At 52.6% G+C, this 26,888-nt stretch overlaps 1 protein-coding gene across 3 annotated transcripts in view; it reads left to right on the plus strand.

Moving 5' to 3' along the window:
- The window catches only part of hipk2 (homeodomain interacting protein kinase 2), a 57,835-nt gene that overhangs the window by 25,318 nt on the left and 5,629 nt on the right, over nt 1–26,888 (plus strand). Inside the window, exons 3-14 of one of the 3 annotated variants that reach the window (XM_029152536.2) lie at nt 15,246–15,369; nt 16,037–16,156; nt 16,947–17,033; nt 19,570–19,754; nt 19,840–20,002; nt 21,460–21,685; nt 22,284–22,405; nt 24,829–24,956; nt 25,713–25,895; nt 25,969–26,301; nt 26,388–26,614; nt 26,691–26,851. In XM_029152536.2, coding sequence (XP_029008369.1) covers nt 15,246–15,369; nt 16,037–16,156; nt 16,947–17,033; nt 19,570–19,754; nt 19,840–20,002; nt 21,460–21,685; nt 22,284–22,405; nt 24,829–24,956; nt 25,713–25,895; nt 25,969–26,301; nt 26,388–26,614; nt 26,691–26,851 — 2,059 coding nt within the window. Of the gene's footprint in view, nt 1–15,245; nt 15,370–16,036; nt 16,157–16,946; nt 17,034–19,569; nt 19,755–19,839; nt 20,003–21,459; nt 21,686–22,283; nt 22,406–24,825; nt 24,957–25,712; nt 25,896–25,968; nt 26,302–26,387; nt 26,615–26,690; nt 26,852–26,888 lie in introns of all 3 variants that reach the window. The other 2 variants (XM_029152535.2, XM_029152538.2) reach the window with 2 other exon arrangements.

Genomic DNA, 26,888 nt, shown 5'->3' on the forward strand with positions numbered 1-26,888 from the left:
GGAAAACATGAAGTGAGGCCACCTCCCGCCCCCTTCGCCGCCATCAAGATGGCGGGTGAGGGGTGAAGGTTCCCGTGGTGCAGAATAAAAATGCAGAGCGAGCTGTGAGCACAGCGAACGCTCTCAGGGTGGCCCGGCGCTAATTGCAACTGGGGTGCATTTACTGATTATAGTTAAGTGGTCCAAAATGGTCCCCTGCTCTCGGTTACATTGAGCCGTTCCCTCCCTCCGGTGGATGTGGTCAATAGCGGGGCCTGTTGAGATGCCTTTCCACTGAGGGAAGAAAACGCGCCCGTCTCCCCGCTTCACCTCACGAAGTGCCGATTTTAAAATCGGCGCTGTGTCGCGGGATAAACAATTTGGCGCAGGCAAATGGAAGAAATAGCCAATTCAACTGGTTCACTGTACAGTAAAACCCCCAAAAAGGCTCGCTAAGCGCCCAGGAAGGGGGCATGCGTAGACTGGACAGGCCCTGTTGCCTGCACCGTTACAGGAGGCCCCACAGTGGGAGAGCAGGCCGGGGGTGATATAACAGCCACCGAATCACACAGGCTTTGATCTCCCCTCCGGGTTTCTGAGCGTCTGCAGGATGGTCTTTAGGCCTACTGATGAGGAGGTGGAGATCGCACACCCCCCTCTGGTGCCCGGCTCTCCAGCAGGTTGCTCTATTTTAACACACAGTGCAAATCTCCAGTCTTCGGCTTCCTCCCGGGTATTTCTTCCTGCATGTGCCGCTGAACATGTTTACTTTGCTTTGCGTGGCTGCTATAACCCGACGCCAGCACAAACGGCAGCTCTGAGCGAGCCAGGTTTTTTTTTTTTGGTTCTGTTAAGGAGTCGTTTGCTTCTAAACGCTCCTCTCGCGGGGGATCGAGTCTTACAGCAGGCCTCCTGTTTCACCCCCCCCCCCCCCCCCCCCCCCACACACACACACACACCACACACACACACACACACACACACACAGTGATGTAATTCCTTCTCCCCCTGTCTCCCGGTATCATAAACAGTGGGCTGTGTCCCTCCAGCCATCAAGTCTGCCCTTGTGTCATAATCTCGCTCATGCCTGGCCTGATCCTGCTCCACTTCGTGTAATTAACTGATGTCACTGCCTCGGATCGCTTGCAGACACCGTATTACTGCAGCCCTGATTTGGCTAAAAGTAAGAAATCCTTGAGGACATTTGGTCTATTAAGGCAGTTTTTCACATAGCTTACAGTTATATGAAGGGGGGGATTAAAAGTCAGAAAATAACAAGGCCCATTACATAAACATGGACTTGTAATTGGGGAAGAAAGTTTTTTTTTTATTATAGGAGCCAGCAAAAGTACTCCATGCCAATTACAGAGTGAGTGTTTTATGACTTTGTCTTGCTGACATAGAGGGATTTGTGCGCGTGTACGTGTGCAGATGAGTGTGTGAGGTGAGAAAGGGGTTAGCCTTGTGTGACTAATACAACACAGAGCCTAATACCAAAGCAAATACTAACAAGAGCACATAGCGGAGAGGCGCGTTCCCTAAAGAAAGCGCTCCTATCGTGGCTGAGTGCGACTCCTTTTGTTTGTGTACATGGCCCGGCTGTTTGCACTCCTGTATGCACATCTGTGTGTACACGTCCAAGCAAACATCCAACTGTGCTGGATGATTAGATTTCCAGGGCATGGTTAGTGGCTCGCGTTGGGCTCATCCATCCGTGCAGCACGAAGCGAAGCGGAGCGGAGGCCGGGGCCTTCCTGGCACGGACGCAGGCCTGACCTGCAAACAGCCAGACAGACAGCGGAGGCAGATGCTGAAACCAGATAAGCCGACGGGAGCGAGCGGGCCGCTGAGGAAGAGGCGGAGGGGCCGGCAGACGGATAGAGGGCAGCGGATGGCTGCAGGGAGAGACACGCGCTTTGAATGAGCATTTAGGTTAGACGGGGGGGGGGCGTGTCACGCTTTGCTGCTGCCCCCAGACATAGATCAAGCGTGGAACCCGGCGTCCAGGACCGCGAGGAGGTCCGAGGATGTCTCCCGATGTCCCCACAGTCGCATGTTTCAACCGGATCCAGGCTTGTTTGTTTCGACCCACGCTGATGAAGCGCGGGCGAGTTTAACCCTTAGGTGGCCGGCCAGACAGCGACGTGGCACCGGCACGCGAGGAAATGAGACGCGGCGTTCTCATTTCGCCCCGGTGACATTTGGGCACGCTCGTTTCCCCGTGTCCCCGTGCAAAGGGCCCGAGGAGGGGGGTGGGGTCAATATGCTAATACATTTTAATGGCCCACTGGCGGCATGGTGTGGTTTGCAGAGATGAGCCACCGTTCTCCACCTCCTTTTCGCTCATTATCACCTCTGTCCATTGTTGTACCACCACCCCCACCCCCCCCCCCCCCCCCCCCCCACCCCACCCCCCCACCCCACCCCCACCCCGCCCTACCTTCTACCTGGTGCTCCCCTTTCTTACCCCCCACCCCCCAACACACCTCTCCCCCAGAATATGAGATACATTTGTTTTCCTCCGCCGCCAGGCTGCGGGAGTGGGACGCATGGCGTGCAAAGTGCTGATGTGTCGGTTTCTGGGTAATTATAACATCCCTCGGTCTCCAAGAAAACTCTAAACTAATGTTTAATTTGCCTCTCTGCTCAGAGGAAGCCCTCTTTTGTTATTGCCGTGGCAATTAGCTGGAGCTAAGGCCCAGGCATTTCCTGTGATTGTTGCGATTTGCATAGAGAGCGAATCAGAGCGCGTATCGAGACCCCCGTTCCCTTCGTGTCTCCCTGCCATTACAGCCACCCACTCCCCCCCTACGTGAGCCCCCCCCTCCCTGAACCCTCCGCTTCTCTGAGTCTCCATCAGCGGCCTGGCAACCGATACGAGTCTCATGCACTGATATTTTGGCCAGTAACTTGTAAGTCATAGCTTTGGGTGGGCAGCTATTTAAGATCAGCTCGGCTCGGCAGACACACACACACACACACACACACACACACACACACACACACACACACACACACACACACACACACACACACACACACACACACACACACACACATACACACACACACACGCACGCTCAGCGTTTTAAATGTGGCGCAGCAGCGCGGAGGTCTGCGTGTCCTTAATGAGATTATCAGTCATAAAGTAAACAGCTAGATGATGGTGAGCGTGCCGCTTTCGCTCCGGAGGGGGAACATTAACTAGCGTCGCTGCGTCGCGGCCTTTATTGGGTTTCTGCGCCGCGGCCAGATAAGGAATGGATCCCACCTGACAGCTTCAGCTCAGGCTGAGTAAAACCGACGCGCCTTGACAGCATCGTTACTGTAATACACCATTTTTTTAAGCACCCGTGACATATTTGTTATCACTGAAGATTTTTGAATTTATGTTTTGAGGCCGAGCAGTAATGAATTCTGTGCATACTATATAATAGCTCATTTCCATAAAAGCTTCCCCTTGCAGCTTTGCCGGGCTTTAGTTTCATTACAATACCTGAATGAATCTGCATTGCCTTATCAGCACCTGCCCTACGCTTTTTATAATAGCACCACTGCGCGATATGATATCCACATTACCTCCGCAGCTCCTCTCCTACGCTCTCATCAAATTATTAGGACCGGTATTTTCCCCATTTGTGGGTTTTAGTGCTGAGGGCTGTGGCTATAGGGAGCCTGTTTAGTGGAGAGATTGATAAAAAAAAAAAAAAAAGAGGGAGCGGGGAGAAAGTAAATGAGGGAAAGAGGAGCAGGCTAAGAGCTAATGGTGAGACGGAGGACGAGCTGCAGGGGCCGTTAAACCTGAGGAATCGCTAATCCATGGGACAGCGCTCCGCTCGTCTGCTTTAGATTGGTGTGGCACGGTCAGCCAGCGCGATCTATATTTCAAAGCCGAGACTAGGGAGGAATTCGGTAATGAGCTCCCATCCTCGTTTTTGGTGGCGGAAGGCTCTCTTTGTGGAACTAATTGAAAGTGGCATGTGGAGCACCGGGGAGCTCTTTGGGGGCTGCGCCGCGTTTCAAGGGATGCGCCGGGATAAGCCGGCATGCTGCTGTGGCTTTTGTGACACGGGCCTGAAATAAACAGGTCTCTCGGAGCAGACGGATGCACTTTGGGCCTGTGATTGTGGCAGGTGTTTGCGTTGTGTGCTCATTCTGGGCTTTTCATCTACAGCAACCTGTGTGCGGTGCTGAAATGACAACCTCCACGTCTCTTCGTCTTCTTTCCCTTTCTTTAAAAAAAAAAAAAAATCTAGTTTTCTGTGTCAGCTCATTTGAGATGTGTGTGCAGACACGTGTCTTATTTAGGCTCTCCTCGCGGTGCAGGAGTGGCTCTGGTGGGAGACGGGCTTTATAAGATATGGAAATGGCCCGAGACTCACACTGTTACACTGATACACTGCGTGGCATTTACTGGAATGATGAAACCGAGCCTATAGCATTAACCATTCACAAGCTTGCGTGAGCAAACAGTCGCTCCAAACACACACACACACACACACACACACACACACACACACACACACACACACACACACACACACACACACACACACACACACACACACACACACACTCATTCAGAGATACTGTATATAAATGACCGTTTGGGGGTATTTCACCGTGGCAGGAGTGTGGATTCAGCTTCTCGCTTCAGCTGAGCAAGTGGGAGCCTTGTGCGCAGGAAGCACGCCGAGGATGAGGCTTCGTCATGAGATTTTTTTTTCTCCTCCAAAGTTCGGCTCTGCACATTCTTTAGTGGTTAAAAGCTGTGGGAAATGCATTTTTCCCCTGCACATCTGGATGTTTGAGTGACTGTGGGAACCTTCGGAGTGTTGCTTTTTAAATCCGACCTGACTCGACTCATCTCAGCTCATTCTCGCGTTTGATTTATGGCTTGGCAAATAATAGCCGCCACCTTCTCGGTGTCAGGGCTTAGCTGGTCGGAAAAAAGGGAGATGAAACGAAGTCAAGAAGCGCTGGATCCCCAAACCGAAGTTCTCATCTAACCGGGTCTTGAGACTGGTTTCATTAAGTGACTGCTGCCGGGCTGTTCTCACAGTCACAGAAGAAGTTATTAGACCATGTAGTCTGTTTGCTGACATGCCTTTACTCCCTAAATATCCAGCTACAAGGCGATGGAGCCATGTTCACCAGCGGCAGCATTTGAAAAGGGCTCATTAACATTCCCACAGCTCTTTGTCGCCCCGGCCCACTGTTGTTTTGGCCTTAGCCACTTCTGTCTAACCTCATCATGTAAACTGTGAATGAGCCGATGGGAGCAGCGGCGGGACGACGTGTCCTCCAGAGCAATCTCAGCGGCGGTGGCGGAGGGTGCAGAGCAGCGGAGACACCCCCCCCCCCGGGGGCTCGGGGAGGCTGCGGAATGTGGCTGATAGCGGTCCGGGCTGGACCCAGACCCGTCCGCTCATCCGTACGATGCACATCGGCGCGCGACCACCTCCAGGCCCCGGCTGGGGTCCCGCGCCAGGAGCCGAGCGGCATTCTGACTCATTTCCTGTCCGAGGGATTAGGGCACGCTCGTCTCGCCTGGAATGTGAGACGGGCCCGGGTTACAACGAGCGACCTCCCTCGGGGTTCGCTTGGTTCGCGAGTCTGACAGGAGGAGATGACAGCCGGCTTTTGTTCTGGAGACTTGCCGTCCTGTCCTGGGCAAAGGGGTCGATTAAAGTGCACGGAGGATCCGTAGGACCGCTCCCTATTTCCCCCCTTCTTCTTTTCACTCCCTCCCTTTTTCCCGCCACTCCGATTCCCCACTGGCCACGTTTCCCGCCCACCGACCAATCATAGCGGCCCTTTGGTCGGGCAGGCGCGCTCCGATTGGCTGCGCCGGGGGTTGTCTGGGAGGTCAGAGCTGTGTTCATTTCGCACTGTGTCCTTTTTGGACCCCCTCCAGCAGCGGCCTGAGTAGAGCGCTCGCGCCCAAAAGTCAAGAGGGAGCGAGAGAGAGAGGGAGAGGGGACGAGAGACAAAAAGGAGAATTCCGTACACAGCTCCTCTGTGCGATTTCCCTTGAATGTGTCATGTTTAGTGTTGGTTTAAAATTCACAAGGACTTGAGCGGGCACCTCCAGCGCCGCTGCCTTCAGCTCCACCAACAAAAGGAAATGTTCAGAGCAAGAATGCTTTTGTTGTGTGTGTGTGTGTGTGTGTGTGTGTGTGTGTGTGTGTGTGTGTGTGTGTGTGTGTGTGTGTGTGTGTGTGTGTGTGTGTGTGTGTGTGTGTGTGTGTGTGTAAGGGGACAGTCTTCCCTCTGGGCAAGGTAAGCTAAGACAGGAAAACACCTGGTTGGGGAAAGCAACCATCAGTTACGGAGCGCGGAGGACATGCGTATCTGTCTGGAATGTTTTTATCGCACACGAACCACCATGAAAGTGTATTTATTTTCCCGGCGCACATGAAAGAAGCGAGCGATCTCGTCGGCCTTGAGAGTTCCGGGGGCCTCGGATCACAGGTGGTCTCATCGCTCCTTTTTGACGTCATCATTTCGCTCGTAGACTTGACCTTTCACCCCGTCGGCCATTTGTTTGTGGGGTTTTGCTCTGGAGGAGGCCATAGAACAGTCACAGCTTGTGTCGTTCCCAGTTCATCATGTCTCATCACGTCACTTTTCATTCAGGTATTTGGGGTATTTGGTCAGATGTGGATTAAGAAATAATCACATAATCAATATTTATCAGAATTCATGAAAAGGCTGGATTAATGCTGAGCGTATTTGATTGTTTCCTAAAATCATGTCAGACAAAACAGTTGCTTAATTAAGTAATTCTAAAAAACAAATTCCTTCATTTCAACTCTAACTCACGGCCAAAGCCTAATTAGGATGAATCATTTCTTGTGAGCCTCCAGCTTTACCTGCTGTGTATTAGTAAGTGTTTCCGTGTTTCAGGCCCACAACAGCAGGAATAATAATAACATTTGGTCCATAATTGTTATCTTTAAGTACTCTATGTGTGTGATAGTGTTGTGTTGACTGTTGCGGTATAGTAATTGGTTTTCCTCAGTAAACGATATGTAGCTTATTCAATAATGAGGACGGCACCGCTGGTCCACGATCAACCTTATACGATGGGAGAAAATTATCTTTTCAAAGATGACAGTGTGAGGAAATATACTGAGTTATTGCAGCTGAGGGCTGATTAGCTGCGACTAGAGTTATAAGTGACTGCAGACCGCTGTTGCTTGGCCACATTAATTACCTGTCACTGTGATGTTTTTGAAGCCAACCTAAACGTAAATGAGCACAGTTTGAGGCCCGTGTGAGGCTGGGATCCAGATGTACCCAAAGCTTTAAGGGGAACCAGAAATATACTGTTTAAGGGACATGATTGTGGATTATACTGAGTAAACATAAGAATGTATCTTCAAGAATGGGAATGTCTGGATTTAAGAATATGTATGAACTCATCTAATTACTAGTAGCGCTTGCTTTGACTAAGCCGCGAGTATTATGTGGTTTAAGCTCTGAGAAGCACAAAGGCAAACACCTGTCCACTTCATGACACGGCTTTGTCTCCTGCAAGACCCAACTTGACGTGAGAAACTGTAGCTCACATTTACAAGTCCAGAGAAACACACACACACACACACACACACACACACACACACACACACACACACACACACACACACACACACACACACACACACACACACACACACCGCTGCCTGCCAGCTTTCATTTGTATTAGCGAGGAGACCGACTTCGGAGGCTGTGAGCGAGCGGCCTATTTGTCCAAATTCCTCTATAAAGCTCTAATAATCCTGCTGTTGTTTCGCAACGTGATGACATTTTTAATTCGTGTCAGGACAGAATGCAACATGGCTGACGACATTAAGAGGGCGTGAAGGCGCAGCGAGGGGAACCTTCACCTTTCCTGGAGGACGGGTGCATGTGTGTGCCTTTGTGTTGTGCAGCCCGCGTATGCTGCATATGACTGAAACGTGTCAGGCGAGACAGCCGCACTGTAACTAGCAGGCCTGTGTCCCTGTGTTCAATTTTAGAGAGGCGGCGGCTGCGCTGCAGGACCCGCGTGAGGTGTAGTTACAGCTCCCCGCAGCCCTGCAGCGCGGCACGAGGCAGCGCAGCCCTGGGCACCAAGAATTCATGTCACACACAGCAGAATTTGATTAGGCAGGAGATGGTATTACTGCCCGGCTGGGTGGGAGGAAGGAAGAGGGGTAGTCAAACAAGGGATGCTGATAGAGGGAGGGGAGGGGGGAGGGGGGAGACGTGCAGCGTATGTACTGTATGTCAGTGAAAGCCGGGGCTGGGGGCAACTCGGAGGGGGATTTTTTAGTCTGACTTGCAAATGTGTCCCCTATGTGCGCTTTCACTTGCCCCAGAAATAAGGAACTAGTCAACCACAGCAGCATTTATGATTGAAACTGTGTGTGTGTGTGTGTGCGCGCGCGCGTGTCATTACGACGGCAGGACGGCGCCCCTGTGGCTCTCAGCTATATGTTCTCAGACGCCGCATTTGAAATGGATTTTCATCGTCTGTTGTTTTACCACATATGCAGTCCAGTACGGGCCACGGCACTGACCGTGCCCCCCCCCCCCCCCCCATCCTCCCCCCACCACAGTCTCTCCACCTCCGTCCTACATCACCAGAATGGGACGTATCGATGCGGCGCCTCGCAATTCCTCGGCCTGGACGGTATTGGAGCGAAGCAACTTGCTGGAGGAAACCAGACAATAAAACAACAATAATGCCCATCAGGCCGACAGCGGAACACGCAGACGGACCGCAGGAGAAAGAGGGAGACAGTCAGGCAAGCAGATGAGATTGCGATTGGTCTGGCCAGCAGTTTATATAACTGTCACGCTGTGCTTTTTCCTCTGAAAGGCTGTGATCGAATTATATGATGTGATATACAGTGCATTTTGCAGTTTGAGGCCGGCTGTCGGCTGCCTCTTCGTGGTCCGGATGGACTGAGGGTTGCTTTTTTTTTTTATAATGTCAGTTTCAGATGGAGCTTCCAGTAGAGCTTACTCAACCCCCCAGCGTGCTCTAATTTGCTAAAGTAATCAAAGCTTTCCTTTAAGGGTCTGTCTGCACAGCGTGTCCCGCTGCCCCGTCCGTCTGCCCAGACCTGTCTGTCCGTCTGCGCAGACCTCTTTGTCCGTCTGCGCAGACCTGTCTGATTTTGTCTGTTGACTGACTTGCAGCGTGGTCCACGTGCGTGCCCGGCTGTAGTCTGACCCACTTTCTGCCTTTGGTGACTAACAGAGAACGTGGATGGGATGGGATCATTTTTAAGGGTCAGCAGCATTGGAATACTTTCCAAGAAACTTGCCTCAGTTTTTCTATTATGAGATATATGTGATATCAGTGATCCAGCTGAAAAATGATATAAAGATTTCTTCTTTTAACGGAGAGGAATGAAGTCTGGGATGGCAGAGGAGCACATGCCTCAGGGCTGGGTCAGCATCTGGCCGGTGGCTGGTTGACTGGCCTAATACTGTCCGACTATCAGTCCACAACCCTAATAGGGCCGTGGAGAATTCCAGCTCCCCATTGGCATTCCCCCGCATCGCCTCCACAGGCTGTCTATGCCAAGACAATCACTGTGTGACAGATACCCATCATTTACCCACGGCAGATCCTTCCTGACACAGTTCCTCGTGACAAGAAAGGAAGAAGAGACTGGTAGCTGTGTGTGTGTGTGTGTGTGTGTGTGTGTGTGTGTGTGTGTGTGTGTGTGTGTGTGTGTGTGTGTGTGTGTGTGTGTGTGTGAGTGTGTGCGTGGGGGTTGGGGGGGGGTCTGCGTGGAGGTTACGACTGGAGCCTGCTGGTTGCAGGTGGAAATGAGATGTATTACTGAACGAATCGGTTCCATCCCGGAGCATAATAATAAAAAAAAAAGCACAGGAAAAAGGTAATTACCAAGCAGGAACGATGAAGTGTCGCACGCGCTCCTGAGCAGCCGAGCTGTGCTGCAGCCCCTCATTGTTTGGCCTGTGGAGCTGCTCGCGTTGCTAATGGAAGCTTTTGTAAGGAGCGGGAGGGTGCCAAGAAAAAAAAAGACAAAGGGGGCAGGTGGAGGATGACACAAAACTGAGCCCAGCACAGAAATGCATTGCCGCGGCAATAAAATGTGCGTTTGATGTTCTGTTACCTAACGGCGACACTGATGTGTTGTCTGACGTTACTATGAAAAACAGCTTGTGTGTAATGACACTGGGTGATATCCCCTGTACTAATATTGATCGTGCCTCACCGTGACAACAGGGCTCCATGTGATGTGTGTGTGCGACATTCTCTCTCTCTCTCCCTCTCTCTCTCTCTCTCTCTCTCTCTCTCTCTCTCTCCTCACTGATTATTTAAAAAGCAGTAAAATAACCACCGGGGGAGGTTCGGGTTCGATCTGAGATCATGTACAAAACGCTGTCTGCGTTGGCGCCCGGTCACAGTCTCCCTCTGCCGACGCTGCTCAGCTGAACCGCGCTCCGAGGTTGGGCTGAATCAGCACAAACGTGCATGCAGCTGTCACCCATATTTCACACTAGCCTGCTCTGCTGCGTCTGATTTACTGTAATCATAGTTTTGTTTACTTGCTAATACACAGCTGCACATTCCCCCATTTCCTGTTTTTTTCTTTCATTTTTTCTTTTTTTTTTTTTTGCATGATCAACAATGTTTCGTGAACAATCATCTGGACGTCGACCTTTTGTGTGGCACATCCTGCCGTTTGCCGCGTTGTCATGCATTTGTGGCCTTGCTGGGTGAGAGTTAAACGGGGAGAGCGGCGGCAGCCTCATCAGCACTTTGGCTCCGGCTTTTTCCGAGAGCGAGTGAGAAGAGAAAAAGAGAGGGAGGTCCGCGGGACCTTGAATATCGACCCCGTTTAGGCAGAGAGACGCGATTCTCTCAAGGACTCTGCGAAAAAAAGTTTGTCTTGTCCAAATTGCCCCCTCCCTCCTGCTTTCCTCCCATCAACCACCTGGAACACCCGAGATCTAAATTTAAATGCCGTCTGCAGTTTCTGCCTACATCAGTGTGCATTTACCTGAGCGTTGCATCCTCTGGCGTTTCAATGTGATCAGGGCTATAGTGTGTGTGTCTGAGCGTGTGTGTGTGTGTGTGTGTGTGTGTGTGTGTGTGTGTGTGTGTGTGTGTGTGTGTGTGTGTGTGTGTGTGTGTGTGTGTGTGTGTGTGTGTGTGTGTGTGTGTGTGTGTGTGTGTGTGTGTGTGTGTGTGTGTGTGTCTGAGCGTGTGTGCTGCCTAGGTTGGGTCAGGATCTTGCACGCCACAGGTGCACGGCAGGGGATGTAACTCCACACATTGATTTCACAGTCAGTGACCACCGTGCAATATATCCGGAAAAGTGTTTCTCTGTGAGGCGTCTCTCAAAGAAATAGTGGAGGAACCTTTTGAGGGCATGAATATGTAGATGAAGACCCCGGGGGAGCGGGGGAGTCATTCACAGCACCAGTCTGAGTCTTTTACATTAGGTAAGGGCAAAGAGTGGGCGAGAGAGAGAGAGAGAGAGAGAGAGAGAGAGAGAGGGAGAGGCAATGAGCAGGTACATGTAGGTAAATGAGAGACGAGAATATGAAGCTCTTCGCTCTATGTCCAGTTTTTTGCTGTCGGACTGGACATCAACCATGTCACGAGATCTTTAACCCCAGTTTGGATATTTTTCTTTACTTATCAAATAGTTAGACGGGCCCTGTGATGGAGCCTTTGAAATGGAAGGGAGAGAGATCAAACCTATTAGTGTAGCGTCGCTGACGTGGCTGGTCGTGTGTGTGTGTGTGTGTGTGTGTGTGTGTGTGTGTGTGTGTGTGTGTGTGTGTGTGTGTGTGTGTGTGTGTGTTATGCATTCATGCGTGCAGAAATGCTGCAGGGTTCCAGGGATCCATCAGTCTCCCGTCTGGGGCAAACCTAAGGGAAGGTCAGCCTGATGGATACGTCCTGACATGCACACAGCCTGTGATGTCAGCTGTGTGTGTGTGTGTGTGTGTGTGTGTGTGTGTGTGTGTGTGTGTGTGTGTGTGTGTGTGTGTGTGTGTGTGTGTGTGTGTGTGTGTGTGTGTGTATGCGTGGGTGTGTGTATGCGTGGGTGTGTGTCTGGTCTGGCTTGCCAACCAACGGTTCAGCAGAGTGAAGTACTAGCCAGGCCTCGGTCGCCCTAGTTTAAGGGTTTTTTTTTTGCTGGCAGAGGGGTCATGGCGAAGGGGGTGAAGTGTGTGTGTCGGGGCTGGGGGGGGCTGGCAGGACACACTGAGGTGTAGGGGTGGGCTAGGGAGGCAGAAGAAAAGCTCCATTCATGAGTCGTGCCATCTCTGGCTCCCAAGGGGACCGAGGCTCATCAATGACCAGGCCAGCTGGGAGGATGTCACTCTCTCTCTCTCTCTCTCTCTCCCTCTCCCTCTCCCTCTCCCTCTCGCTCTCCCTCTCTCTCTCTCTCTCTCTCTCTCTCTCTCTCTCTCTCTCTCTCTCTCTCTCTCTCTCGCTCTCCCGCCTTCCATATCCATCTCACCCTCCCTGCTTCTTTTGTCAGGGGCCAGCGCTGTCAGAGCCAATAGCCCGAACACTGAGGCTTCTTATGCAGTTGGGTCCCCATTGAAATCCAGACAGCGCCACCGGCTCTCCTGTTTTGTGCACAGCGCCTGTGCAGCATGGGACATTTTAGGTCTGCGGCGAAACCCTCGCCGCCGACCTCTGAGAACCACCGTCCGTGGCGGCTGGAGATCAGCGAGGCATCGAGCTCAGATTCATCAGGAGCTCACATTCTGCTGTTGTTACAGTATCACCAAATAAAAGCAGCCCGCTCTGATCGACAGAGACGGCAGAACGCGTCAGCTCCACTGGCTCATGCAGGAAAAGGGGACAGGAGGGGATAAAGGTTCGTGAGCTGCCCAGATGTGCGGGCTGTTTGGCGCTGCACCAGCCGCAGCTGTGGGGCTTCACGCGCAGCGGCAGATTTGCATGTGTGGTTCGGTATCATGAGCAACAGCGTTCCTCCCCTCCCTCCCTCACCCCCTCCCTCCGTCTTCCTTCCTCCCTCCCCTCTGCGAGCTCTCTATCGCTCTCGGCCTCTCGCTCAGGCAGAGGAGCCATGAGAACCGCCCGAGCGGAGCGCCGGAGCGCGACCCTGAGGGGGGGGGGGGGGGGGGGGGGGGGGGGTGGGTCGTGCCCGAAAAAGGGGATCCAAGCATAACATCAACGCCGGCAAAGCTCTGCAGCGCGCACCGGGTCAAAGTCCGTGTGGTCGCGTCACACACAGCTAGACGTTGGAGTGTTGCGCCAAAGTTACGCACCGGAGCACGACCTGCACTCCAGTTCATCCTTTAAACAAACCTTTAGCTTTAAAGCATCAACTTATAGCTTTTCTAGTTTATTTTGCTTGTTTCTCAGCTGTGCGTGTGTGTTTGTGGGGAGGGGGGCATTTGTTTGCTGCAGCCACAGTGATCGAGGGGACCGGATGAAAGGCTCCCTCTCCACACTGCTCAGTACAGCTCCCATTATAATTCCAATAAATGTGTGTGTTTCCCTCATTCTAATACGTTTTCTATCTTACGCGAGCGCTTGTCAGGCGATATTGTTTCATTACGCTGTAAAAATAATTGCTGTTATGGCCGCGTCACAGCTAACTGCCTCTGTTATCGATGGCTGCTCAGGCAAAGAGCTGAGGCGCAAACAGTGTTTGATTGCATAAGTAGAACCTAATCCGCATAAACCCCTGTGCATTGTCCTGTTTGTCAGCGTTCTGTCGCAAAACAACGGATCAGAGTGACTTGTGAACATTAGGGAAACTCGAGGCTCGGTCTGGTTTGATGCTCTGCTTTTCACCGTCCTACCGGCTCCACTCTCACAGCGTGTAAATGTGTACCAGGGACCCAAGTTTCTGCCTTTCGTTGCCCTCAAGACCCCAATGACTACCTTTAGCGACAGGGGCTGTGTCAGCAAGCCCGTTTTCCCAGTGGCAACAGAACCAGCTTTGTCTTATGTCTCTGTATTTTGGTGTAAAGTAGAAGAGATGACCTGAGCCATATTTCACCGAGCGGTGAAAAAGGGCCAACGGTCTAGTTAGAAACTCCTAAATATGTGAGGTTTAGTCCATTCATTCTTCAGAACACTTACCCACCGCTCGCCACCCCCTCCACCCCAGGCAAATAAAATCCTCTAACCCCCCCTCACCCCCACCCATTCTGTTTCTCTAGGACCTACTGTTCCAGCGGGGCCGAGGCCAGGATGCCTCATTTCTTGCTCCGTGACCAAAAACCCTGCCAGAGACCGCCTAGGCTTGAGGGGGGGGGGGGTCTAGCCTAGTTACCATGGTCACAGCCATCAGCGCTGTGAACAAGGCTGAGGACAAGAAACTTTCCAAGATCGGCCTAAAGAGGCTGTGATCTGGGTTGTTTTGTTGATAAATGGAGGAATTTCCCTAAAGTTAAGATCAGCGTCTGTCTCGTTCGTCTTTTTTTACAGTAAGTGACTGCATTTCCATAGTAACGGTAACATGTAACCGTCCCCTCCTGAGAACAGCCTGAGAACCTCCTGAGCGCCGAGTTACTGTGTTCTTGGTTATTTCCGGCCCTGTGAGGAACCGACACATCAAGTGTATTAGTCTCTCTGACGGGACATGAAATGCGTCGACTGAAATTCGAGGATTGTTTTGGACGACGGCGCCGCTCAAATAACCGAAAAGCGGGGTTTTGTCTTTTTCATCCGATCGCGGATATTTATGTCTCCCGCGACTGAAGTGGTCTCGCGTGTATCACTCTGTGTGCGCGCGACTGGGAAAAAGCAGTGTGTGGGAATTAAGCTGTGCCATTATTAACTCAAATATAGCCCGCTAAAAGCCTGGATGGAGCTCGTTGTGCGCTTCGGGGACTGTTTGTGACGGTTTTATTTTTCATGGGATACGTGTAATCGCCTCTACCCCGTGCCGGCGAGAGATCCGCCCATGCGTCTGCAAAGGTGCTGCCTTGAAAGTGTCGCCACGAGCGAATTGAAACGGAAACATTCTGTCAACTTCCACTTCACTGGGGAGAAACTTTGACACTTTAGCACCTGCAGATTGACTGAAGCGTCTGATTTGTTGTGCAATTGTGGCTCGCGTGCAAAGAGGGTGCAGTTTGTCCTGGGCTTGAGTTGTTTCCTCCTTTGACCTGCGAGTCCTATGCAAAACATGAAAGGACGCTCTTCTGTCCCGCTGCTGTGATTTACGAGCGTTAGCATCAGAGAAGCGCACTCTGGCTCCTCTTCTAACGCGTGCGCTTTCTCCCGACAGGGCTCCAGAGATCATCCTGGGCCTGCCCTTCTGCGAGGCCATAGACATGTGGTCGCTGGGCTGTGTGATAGCTGAGCTCTTCCTGGGATGGCCGCTCTACCCCGGAGCCTCGGAGTACGATCAGGTAACACGGGGCGATAGCACTTTAAGGCCTTTAAAGCCGCCCTTTGACCTCTGAACAACTTGTGAATGGCTCGGGCTACCGGCACACACCCGTCGCAGCTGCGTGTGTGTGTGTGTGTGTGTGTGTGCGTGTGTGTGTGTGTGTGTGTGTGTGTGTGTGTGTGTGTCTGTGTGTGTGTCTGTGTGTGTGTGTGTGTGTGTGTGTGTGTGCGTGTGTGTGTGCGTGGGGTGCTTCTCCAACTCCCTAGCCGGCCCCCCGATGTTTCTCGCGCAAAGCCTCGCTGTTCATCTGAACAGATGCCACGGAGCCACTCGTCCAATTAGCGCAGCCCCTGTGCTCCGGAGCAAGGCTCCGCCGCGATGCCGCGCTCTCCGCCGGCGAAAGGAGGCGCGAGTGGGAGAAGCTCCATCACGGAACAAGCCTCGCCTGATTTTTTCCACCGGCCCCGAAAACCTCGCAAAAGCGTCTCATTTAGCCATTTAGCAGCCTTGAGCTGGGGTCGTGTTTGGGGAGCGTGCATATTTCAGCCAGACAGGTCTGGAGAGGTTAATGTCTGCGGAGATGTTGAAACCGCCAAAAGAATGCTCCCAATTAAACGCAACTGATGGTTCAATCATGCGTGTGATGCCCGAGTCTCAGATGCATTCTTTCATCCTCTGCCTTCCAGATCCGGTACATCTCACAGACGCAGGGTCTCCCTGCTGAGTATCTGCTGAGTGCGGGGACAAAGACCACCAGGTTCTTCAACAGGGACCCCGACTCCACATATCCTCTCTGGAGACTAAAGGTACAGTACGTAAAGACATTCCACTCATTCTATGCAGATAACAAACAGGAGCGGGTGAGGAGCCAATCCAACATTCATACACATCATTTGACCTCTTTGACCTTGTGCCACAGACACATTCCTCTCCACATGTGTGTCACTTTAAAGGGGGAAAGGTGTCTGATTTCTGAAGATTAGAGTTGTCAGCTGCATTGCGATGGATTATTAATCCGCACTCGACACCGCTGCGGCAGCTCGACATTATTTTGTCATCCGGACCATTTTGCTGCACACGGACGCGCAAGGAGAGGCCCGAGTGTGTGAACGATCGCTCAGCGTTAGCTTGACCTTGCCATGTGTTTCCACATTACGGCAGCTGCATTGCTATGCTGACTGTAATTAAAACTCTTGTGTGTTCACTCAGGAGGTTTCTGCAGTCAACACAGATTAGCTGCGTGTAAATTTCCAGCCTTTGAAGATGATTGATCGCATGCATTTTTACTCGTCTTTGCACTTTCGTACACTCGCCGTAAATATGTGTCCCAACTTGTAAAACGTGCGCAGTGCAGTGCGTAGCCGTCGCGTCGCCCCCGGATTCTTGTGTGCGATACACGTGTGCGACCCCCATCCCCACCTTGCCTGGCTGTTAGATGAGTGTTTGTGAGTTACCCCGGGGTTGCTCCGAGGGCAAGCTGAGTCCTGCTACACATCAACAACAAGAGGCTGTAATGAGCCAAATGTAAATAGTGCGTTTCCAGAGGGGGAAGTGTGATGAGATTTCAGAGGAACATCTGCTTCTTGTCTCCCACAGACTCCAGAGGACCATGAGGGCGAGACGGGGATCAAGTCCAAGGAGGCTCGCAAATACATCTTCAACTGCTTGGATGATATGGCGCAGGTACAACCCCCCCTCCCTCCCTCCAGGAATCAAACCTTACGTGTGCTACCCTCACATCTGCCTGTCTAGCGTTCAGACGCGTCCTCAGATGGTGCTGGTTTGATCCATCACATCCAGAGCATAATCTAAATCCAATACCTGAAATCCTTTAAAACTTGTACCGTGCCACGGCCCGATCTTCAGATGCGACATCGCTGGGTTTCACAGAGGGAAGTGAAGGCAGCTGTTCCTCTGCTCAGCCTCTCAGCTAATAAGTTACAGGCAGACGTTTGAGCTGAACATGTGGCGGTGTTTGATATGTGGAGTTCACGTTCTCATTTTAACTGCAGTGAATGTTGTGGCTATGTCATTACTTTTTTACATCTGCAAGACACACACACACACACATACACACACACACACACACACACACACACACACTGACTCTCTTCAGAAGCGATTATTTAACCCCAGGACCTGAGATGGAGACGGCGGCCGTTGAGCTCGGCCACGTCTAATGCGACCCCCCCCCGAATGAATTTATCTTTCGCCGGTGGGAAAGTTCACAAGCGGCCGTGACATTCTGATAGTATGTGCCTGCCCGCGAGCTGATAGTGACGCCTGTTGTGTTTGCCTCCACTGGGCTAAATACTGGTTCTGCTGGCGGCGCTGATGGAAAATGACCACGTTTTCACCTCTTACGACACTTCTTCGTCACGTTCCTCAATCGTGCCTTTGATAGCGATTGGATGAGCGATACGCGTTGAGCAGGTGAAGTCAGTGCGGTCAGCGGTCGGTCGGCAGCAGCAGCCTCGAGTGTCCGTCCGTGTGGATACGTAACACACAGTTACTTAGGTGATGGAGACAATTAGGGATGTCCAGAGGCCTCTGTCAGGCCCGTCTGGAATAACACGCTGTCGTCTGGGGCAAAGTAGTACCACACACACACACACACACACACACACACACACACACACACACACACACACACACACACACACACACACACACACTCCAAGGCTCCAAGTGTAATGAAACCAACCTGCACCGGTATGATATCCCCTGGGTCATCTCTTATGCTTCAAGCTCCGCGTCCCATCCTGCTTTCGCTATTGCAACCAGCCTCGGCTTGCCGCGCGCACCCAGAGGAGATACAGCTGAGCTGCACAATCCTAATGTGGGAGAAAAATGCCTGCTTTGCGCCGTCTCTCAACCCTCACCATATAAACAAGTCAGCATTGTGGGCATCTGTCTCTGCGTGTATAATGGATGATATAGCTACAGGCCCTTTACGACACGGGGGCCGGGTGCCAGGAGGCGATAATGAACCTACTTTCAGTCACCAGAAATGTGGGGAGGCCCTGTTTAATTTAGGTGGATTTAAGGAAGAACTGATGTAGATGGACTGCAAGGCTGCACCGGCTTCGTCTGCAATCCCTCAAAACCTCAGTTCCGTCCCCGTCGCTTCTGCTGAGAAATAATCATTTGCGGGGCAAGGCCCACACCTGGTGCAGCGCTGCGTAATGGGCGGGTCTGCTCCACATCTCCCGAGGCCTTTCCCAGTCTGTCCCACAGCTCCACATCTGGCGTGCCTGCAGAGGCGCCTCCCCCGACGTGATGCCGCTAAGGCCCATCGTCTTTTTTCTCGTTTTTTCAAGCCCAGCATATTCATTAGAGGCTCGGAAATGTCAAACGTTTCCTCGTGTTGCTATTGGAAGAAAATGAAGCAGGAAAATGTATTTTGTGAAATATTCAAAGGAGATATATGATAGTTATAATAGCGACTGCGTTTTGCGTCATCCAGCCCGCTTTGTGCTGCTGTGTACGTTACCCAGAGTCCCCTCGGTGGACGGCCGTGATTATTTCTCACTTCATTCCGCAGATTACTCCTTTATCGCAGCCGGCGGAGACGGCGAGCGGAGCGCAGTGGTTCGACTATGAATCAGATTCGCGGCGTTGACTGGCAGCGCATCTGATAGGCCGCGGAGCGGGGCCGCAGATAAGCGCCGCGTCTTTATGAAAAACAGCGCCCGCCGCCGCAATAAACGGAGGCGGCCGCGTTCGCGCCGCGCGACCGTCCTGACCTCCTTCCGCTTCCTGTGTTGTGCGTGTTCAGTGCCGGGCCCGGGCGGATCAATCCCTGTTGTATAGATCTGCATTAACGCTGCTGCTTTTCCCGGGGCTCATCCGCATCCGAAGCCGCCGAAGCGACGCCGCGGCAGCTTCCCAGAACCGCCCCAGAACGTGTTCAGGCTCAGTCGTTTCATGTCAGCCGCCTCGCAGACGCTTCTCAAAACGGAGTCGCCGCGTGAACGGGGCGCTTCTTGCTTGTTTTCGCGGCTCAGGAATAGATAGAAATCTCGGCGGGGGCGCCGGGAGATATTTCAGGTGGCGCTTGAGAAGCCACAGAAATGTTCAGATCCTCACCCAGGTGCGAGGTTATCGCCGGTTTCCATGACGCCCCAACGGACGAGGCCCGCTGAGTATTAATAGGCCGTGGGAACGCTCCCCCCCCCCAGGACGACAGGACGCTAACATGTTTGCTTTCCCCGCGCAGGTGAACATGACCTCTGACCTGGAGGGCAGCGACATGCTGGCGGAGAAGGCCGACCGGCGGGAGTTCATCGACCTGCTGACCAAGATGCTGACCATCGACGCCGACAAGAGGATCACCCCCATCGAGACGCTCAACCACCCCTTCGTCACCATGTCGCACCTCCTCGACTTCCCGCACAGCACACAGTACGGGGCGCCGGCGAGCGATCGGCCCTTCCTCGGCGCCAAGCGCGACGCCGCCGCTCACGCCTGTGCTCTGCTCTCTCCCCAGCGTCAAGTCGTGCTTCCAGAACATGGAAATCTGCAAGCGCCGCGTCAACGTGTACGACGCGGTCAACCAGAGCAAGACTCCCTTTATCACCCACGTGGCCCCCAGCACCTCCACCAACCTCACCATGACCTTCAACAACCAGCTGAACACTGTGCACGCCCAGGTAACGCGACGATCGGTACAGTAACTCCCCCTGACCTTCAAAATAAAAGCATCCTCCCCAACGTACAGTAGGTGTAGGTGGAAATGAAGCGTGCGGCCTTATGCAGATGACTGTGTCGGAGGCCGAGCGGCTCAGCGGCCCGCGGGCGCGTGTTTGTGCCTTTGTTCAGCCTCTTTCCTGCCTGTCTGCCTGTCCCCCCCTGCCTTTCTGCCTTGGTGCATGCATCTCTGTCTGCCTGCGTTTCTGTCTTTGCCCCAGGTCCTGTGGGATTGTCACAAAGTGCTGATTACACACATGACAAGCCCCGCTTCCTGCTTGCCTTGCATTCTCGGGCTTTCGGGCCTTAAGAATCCCTTCAGAAGGCTTCCTCTAACCCCCCCCGCCTTCGTTCCTCCCATTTCTCCCCCGCGTCGAGCTGTGGTCGAAGCCGCGCAGCTTTCGCTCCCGTACGGTCTGCGAATTGAAGCCGCTGACTTTTCGGCTTCGGCGCCGGGTTCTCCAGATCGTGCCTAGCTCCAACCGCGCCCCCCCTCGCGCTAGTAAACAGGGCCCTTTATCACCAAACTATATCGAGCCAGTTCACACTGTGTAGCATGCGACAAAAACTCCATCGTGCCGTGATTTAAATGGATTAACATTCCCTCAGCTTGTCTTTTCTGCCGCCGGCTCCCGGGGCACATAGACAGACTTAGGCTGGTGATTTATTCAGCTCGATTCCTTCGCAGGCTCGGGAGAAGCGGGATCTGCGGCTGGCGCTTTGCCGCTTCCGTACGTGTTTATGACGAATGCCACGGTGCCATATTGATCATGTTTCCTCCCCTGGTGTTCATCGAACACGCTAAAGAGAGCAAATGAAAAATGAAAGCGCCGCCTCTGTGTTTCCCTCCACCCCTATGCGCGCTTAATGAAAGCGCTAAAATTAGACTGTCTCGCGGAGCAAATAGTACTTACGAGCTGTGCAAACGGCGCCTCTTAAAAGCATTTGTTTGTAGCCGGCGTGTTCCCAGGTGGTCTCTGCGTTCCACGCGGCACATTAATGGTCAAGACGTACCCGAGCATGCGTGACTATAGAAATGCTGCATCACGCTACATGGCGAGGCGGCGAAACGGTGACTGGAAATGTCAAATTCCCGCCGCAGCTCCTGGCGTTGACTCGCGCAGCCGTGATCAAAAAGCCTAAATTCGCCCCGGCAGCGCTCCGCTCGTTGATGGTTGATTGCTCTAAGAGCTGTGTCATTGATTGCACCGCTCCTCTCAGCCTCTCTGCCTCTAATTAATCAGCGGCTCGCATATTTTAAGACACAGTCAAATCAGTCATCCCTCGTCGCTCCGCCCGTCGTCCATCTTGCTCTGGGCTCTGCACGCTTGCCCCCCCCCCCCCCCCCCCCCCCTCCAATCACTCCCATCGGCACCTCCACTCTCATGACTTTTTATTTTGGTCCCGTCATTCCCTTTAGGCCACCAGCCTGGCTCCCTCCTCTGCCAACAATGCCACCCTTTCCTTTGCAAGTCCCGATGTCTCCATACTAAACTACCAATCTGCACTCTACCAGCCCGCCGCGGCCTCCATGGCAGCCGTGGCCCAGAGGAGCATGCCCCTGCAGCCGGGGGCGCCGCAGCTCTGCGCCGCCCGGCCCGACCCGTTCCAGCAGGCGCTCATCGTCTGCCCGCCCGGCTTCCAAGGTAAAGTCGACTGACGAGTCAGTACGCATTAGTAGAAGAAGAAGGAGCCGTAGCAGGTAGATACATTACATCCTAGAGACTTTTTGACATTAACTACAGTTACTTTAAAACGTTCTTTGAGAAGAGACGATGGTTTCGTGTTGTGATTACACTAACACAACAAAGGCAGTATGAGTGATTCAGTGACGCCTTAATAAAGCAGCTCTTACAATAAATATTCTGCTCATTATAATAATCTAATGCCTAACTAAATGAATATATTAATATCTTTAACACTACCCTGCGTTTGCATAAGAGCCTTAAGGCTTTATTTTATCACTTTATTCATTCTTCCTGAGGAACGGCTGATAACCATTTCCATTATTAGATGCATTTTTTTATGCTATTGCCATGGCGACGTTTTTGTTTTTCTAAGTACACACACACAGAATAACTTTGACATCAGTTGAATACAGATTAATGCTCTGGCACATGTTGCCATTTATCTGACTCCGGGCTTTTAATTTTGCAGATAGCTGCGGGTGACAGGTGTGGAAGGTGCCGCCGTGCGTACAGTGTTTGTTGATGTCCTCCGCGCATGTCTTTTATTTACACACAGGGCTGCAGGCGTCCCCTTCCAAGCACACCAGTTACTCTGTGCGGATGGAGAATGCTGTTCCCATAGTGACGCAGGCCCCTGGTGCCCAGCCTCTGCAGATCCAACCCGGCCTCCTTACACAGGTAGGAAGAGACGCGAGTACCACAGAAACTGAAGCAATATGAAGTATTTTGGGGGGGGGGTCTTATCAAAAGCAGCGTCTGTCGGAGTCGGAACTGTTCACCTTCAAACAAAGCTCTCCACATCCCGTTTTTTGTAAACCTCCACTAAGAATAGTATCTATTGATGGAGGCTGGAAATCACTCAGTGTTCGTGACCCTGCCCCTGCTGGCAGCTGTCTTTTCCTGAGCACATTCAGGCCAAGTTCTCCTGTGCATTGCTCCCTGCCTGTCTCTCTCTGTTCTGCACCCACCCACCCCCATCGCTCTCGCTCGCTCTCCCTGTTGCCCTGCGCTCTCCTGTAGACTGAGGCTGCCATGGTCTGATGCACACAAAGGCAGAAGCCTTTCACACAGAGGAGGCCTTCACTGGTGCCTGCACAGTGCAGCCGCCGCTTTAGCTGCTAATACACAGTTGTTGGGAGTAACAGAGAGTGACTGTGCATCACACACACACACACACACACACACACACACACACACACACACACACACACACACACACACACACACACACACACGCACACACGTTGTAGACTGCTTCCTTCGCCGCACCACCTCTTTCCCTATGGAAATTTCCATGAAGGCTTTAAATATCCCTGAGAATCCAGGGAGTTTGAAGCGTTCCCTTATCTCCAGTTAATCATGCAGTAGGCAAGGAGGCAGGAGGCAGGCGCTGCAGTGTGTGTGTGTGTGTGTGTGTGTGTGTATGTGTGTGTGTGTGTGTGTGTGTGTGTGTGTGTGTGTGTGTGTGTGTGTGTGTGTGTGTGTGTGTGTGTGTGTGTGTGTGTGTGTGTGTGTGTGTGTGTGTGTGTGTGTATTTCTATGGTGGGTTAATCTGTCAGATACCAAATGGTTGGCTTCAGGGCTGCTTCCAAGTCAGGCGCTCCAAATTACAGGCCTCAGAGGATACTGGGAGGTCAGGCGAAGCTCGGAAGAGCCTTTTGCTCAACCAGAGGACTCTCAACGTCACTGGATTTGTGGCAGTGATGGGTCTATCAAAGGAAAACCATCTTTATTAGGAAAAACACCATTTATCACGGTAAACCATACGTCACGTGCAGATCGCGCGCTGCTGTCATGCTCTGCAGGTGTTGACTGCAGCCTCCGCCTGCAGACGCGTTAAACAAAGACAGGCAACAGTTAATGTAAGCAGATGGTTTATATAGGCCAGCAAGCAGCAGCACACCTAATAACTGGGTGTGTGTTTCTGTTTATTCATATACTGTGGGAGGTCCCAGAGGCTTGGCTGAGCTGCTGTTTGCCTCCTAGTTGCATTGCAACCCCCCCCTCGTACCACCAACTTGCGCCTTCACCCACCCGCCGCTCACCCTCGGCCCACCTCAGACCCGGGCTCGTTCGCCCCTGGGCTCCCTGGGCGTGCAGCGCGGGGCCAGAGCGAAGGACGCTTCGAGCGGCGGAGGCAGGGAAAAACCAGCGGGACCTTTATCTGGAGCAGGAATGCAGAAAATGTGGAAACAATCGGAGAGCGAGAGCTGGGGCTTTCAAAGCCCCGAGGTGACAAAGGGTTTTCACCCGGGGAGTGTAGGTCGAGGTGGGAGGCGGCGGGCCGTTGATAGTGACGGTGGGCTCCGGGAATGGAGAGAAAGAAAACGGCCCCTTAAGTGGGTTACGCTTTCAGGGCAGACAGGCCGGTTACACAACGCAGACGCCTGGTGAGAGGCACAGAGAGTGGCAGGAAGGGAGATACAGTAGAGCAAGCGGCAACGGGAGATGGATGGATGTATTAGAGTCTCTTAATGGCATGTTGATAAAAGGCCTTGGAGGTGGTCTTAGATGTAAAGACCATCTCCAGCTCCAGAATGTTCCATTAGAGATGTCAGTCATCAAGTGCGCAGACGAGGCAGCGCCGCTGGCCTCCAGATGCCCCCTGCAGCACTTCAGCCACGGGCTGGTGGCGCTGGACCACAAGCCTGCAACCACACTATGACAGTGCTTTGTGTTCTTCAGTGCAAACAGAGGAACGCTCATCCCTTCCTTTCTCTCCCTCCGTCTGGTTCTACAGTAAACACCGAACGCTGCCGTAAATAGACGCGCGAATGGTATTAAAGGAACTATTCATTAGCACTGACATCAAAGCTAATCAATAGCACTGCATTAAACTATTAGGGTTACACACAAACACGCGCCGGCACAGCGATCCCTCCCTCCAGCGCCGCGGCGGAAATACAGAGCAGCTTCAGATCGGCTGAAGCAGGTCCCGAGAATTTGATTAGAACACAGGTTGGAGTTGATTCTGCCAGTTCGTCACGATCAACCATCACCATCAAATTCATAAAAAAAAATTCATAGATTGATTTAATTTTTTTTTTTGGTGTTCTGACAGCTCTTTTGTGCCTGTCGTCTGTGCTCTCCTACCTCAGCAGGCCTGGCCCAGCGGCACCCAGCAGATCCTGCTGCCTCCAGCCTGGCAGCAGCTCACCCACACCTCGGTCCAGCACGCCACCGTCATCCCCGACTCCATGGGCAGCGCACAGCCGCTCGCCAACTGGAGGTGAGCAGCGTTGTCTTTCTACTGTTTTTTTTTTTTTGTTTTTTTTGTTACCGCTCGGGGCCAGTTTTAACCTTCACTTTTGGAATTTTTGGCGAGGACCAACTGATGTCTGAAAGTCAAAATCAAAGCGCTCAGTGGTAAAATCAGGTGTAGGCACATAACACTGGGATTAAGTGTCTATTTCAAGCTGGATAAACTGGTTTCAAAGCATTGCACTGGTTTTATGGCTTTTGTGGTTTAAAATATGAAATGTCTGCCCTTTATTTTTCATATCTAAATGCAGAGACGTCATATTGACATATAGACAGACACAGTAAATGGATAGATAGGTGGGACGAGGTGATCAGCTAGGAAATACAGAAATATATCTATACAGTATATATATATCTATATAGATAAATATATATACTGTATAGAGATATATAGATATATACAAATATATTTCTATATAATGTGTCTGTGCCTGATGGGACCACGTATCCTTAGATGTATTCCGAGCTGTCCGTCTGTGACCAGACATCCCCCTCCCCATCCGGCGGCAGCTCTGTTGTCCTCTGAGAGACGATTGGGAAAAGTGTCGCACTTCCTCTGCAGAGCTATCGCTCCACAGCTGCGGGTGTCAGCTCCTCTGCCCTCCCCTCTCGCTCTCGCGGTCCCTCTTACTCCAGGAGAGTCAGCTGCTGCCACCCGCTGGCTCGTGCGGGGGAAACAGCCCCGCGGTTGCTCTTCTAAGCGCTTCCCTCTGTTCTGTTGCAGGAGTTCCCACCCTCATGGCAGCCATTATAATCCCATCATGCAGCAGCCGGCCTTGTTGGCCGGTCACGTCACGCTCCCGTCCAACCAGACGCTCAACGTGGGAGTGGCGCATGTTATGCGGCAGCCTTCCACCAACAGCAACTCTTCTTCCAAAAAGAACAAGCAGCACCTGATGTCGGCCAGGTACCTCATCACTTCATCGCACACCTGATGGCGGAGGCGTCGGGCCGTTGCTCACCCCTTCTCTTTCCACTAGGAACATGTCGGCCTACGAGGTGACGTCCTCCCAGGCCGTGCTGTCCCCGCAGCGCTCCAAGAGGGTGAAGGAGAACACGCCCCCCCGCTGTGCCGTGCTGCAGAACGGCGTGGCCCCCAACTGCCCGCCCCCGCAGGGCTGCGTGGGGGGCGGCGGGTGGGGGGCCGGCGAGGCGGAGCAGGCCTCCAGCACCACCCACGACCACCAGCACCAGCACCAGCACCACGTCCCCAGACAGACCATCATCATCCCCGACACGCCCAGCCCTGCAGTCAGCATCATCACCATCAGCAGCGACACAGACGAGGAAGATGACCATAAGCAGAACAACAGGTCGGGAGTAAGAAGTCATTTCAAAATAAAAGAGTAGTAGATTAGATTTTTAGTTTTTTTTTTAACATTCCTATCGACTCCTTCAGCTCATCGTCGAAGCAGAGGAAGAACGTCATCAGTTGCGTGACCGTCCACGATTCGCCCGAGTCCGACTGCTCCAGCAACAACAGCCCCTACGGCAACAACAACAGCTACGACACGAAGACCTCCACGCTGGACAACTACAACAACGGGAACCCCCGCACCATCATCATCCCCCCGCTCAAAACCCAGAACAATGAGGGGCAGAGCGAGTGTGAGCGCCTGATGCCAGGTGAGGGGCTTTAAAGCTTTAAAGCGCGTTAAAGCCGTCAAAGCGCCCTGTTTAAAACCTGTCGTGTCCTCCGCAGATGCCACGAACCATCAGAATTCCGCTTACAAGTTCAAATCCTCCAACGCCTTGCTGTCTGGTAGCAATCACGTGCCGGGGGGCGTGGCCGGAGGCGGGTCGTACCGGCAGCAGCGCTCCGGGCCACACCCCTTCCAGCAGCAGCCTGTCAATCTTAGCCAGGTATGGAGAGACTCCCATAATCGTCCAATGGGGTTGT

Source organism: Betta splendens, chromosome 6 (genome assembly GCF_900634795.4).
Source record: "Betta splendens chromosome 6, fBetSpl5.4, whole genome shotgun sequence".
Taxonomy (NCBI): domain Eukaryota; kingdom Metazoa; phylum Chordata; class Actinopteri; order Anabantiformes; family Osphronemidae; genus Betta; species Betta splendens.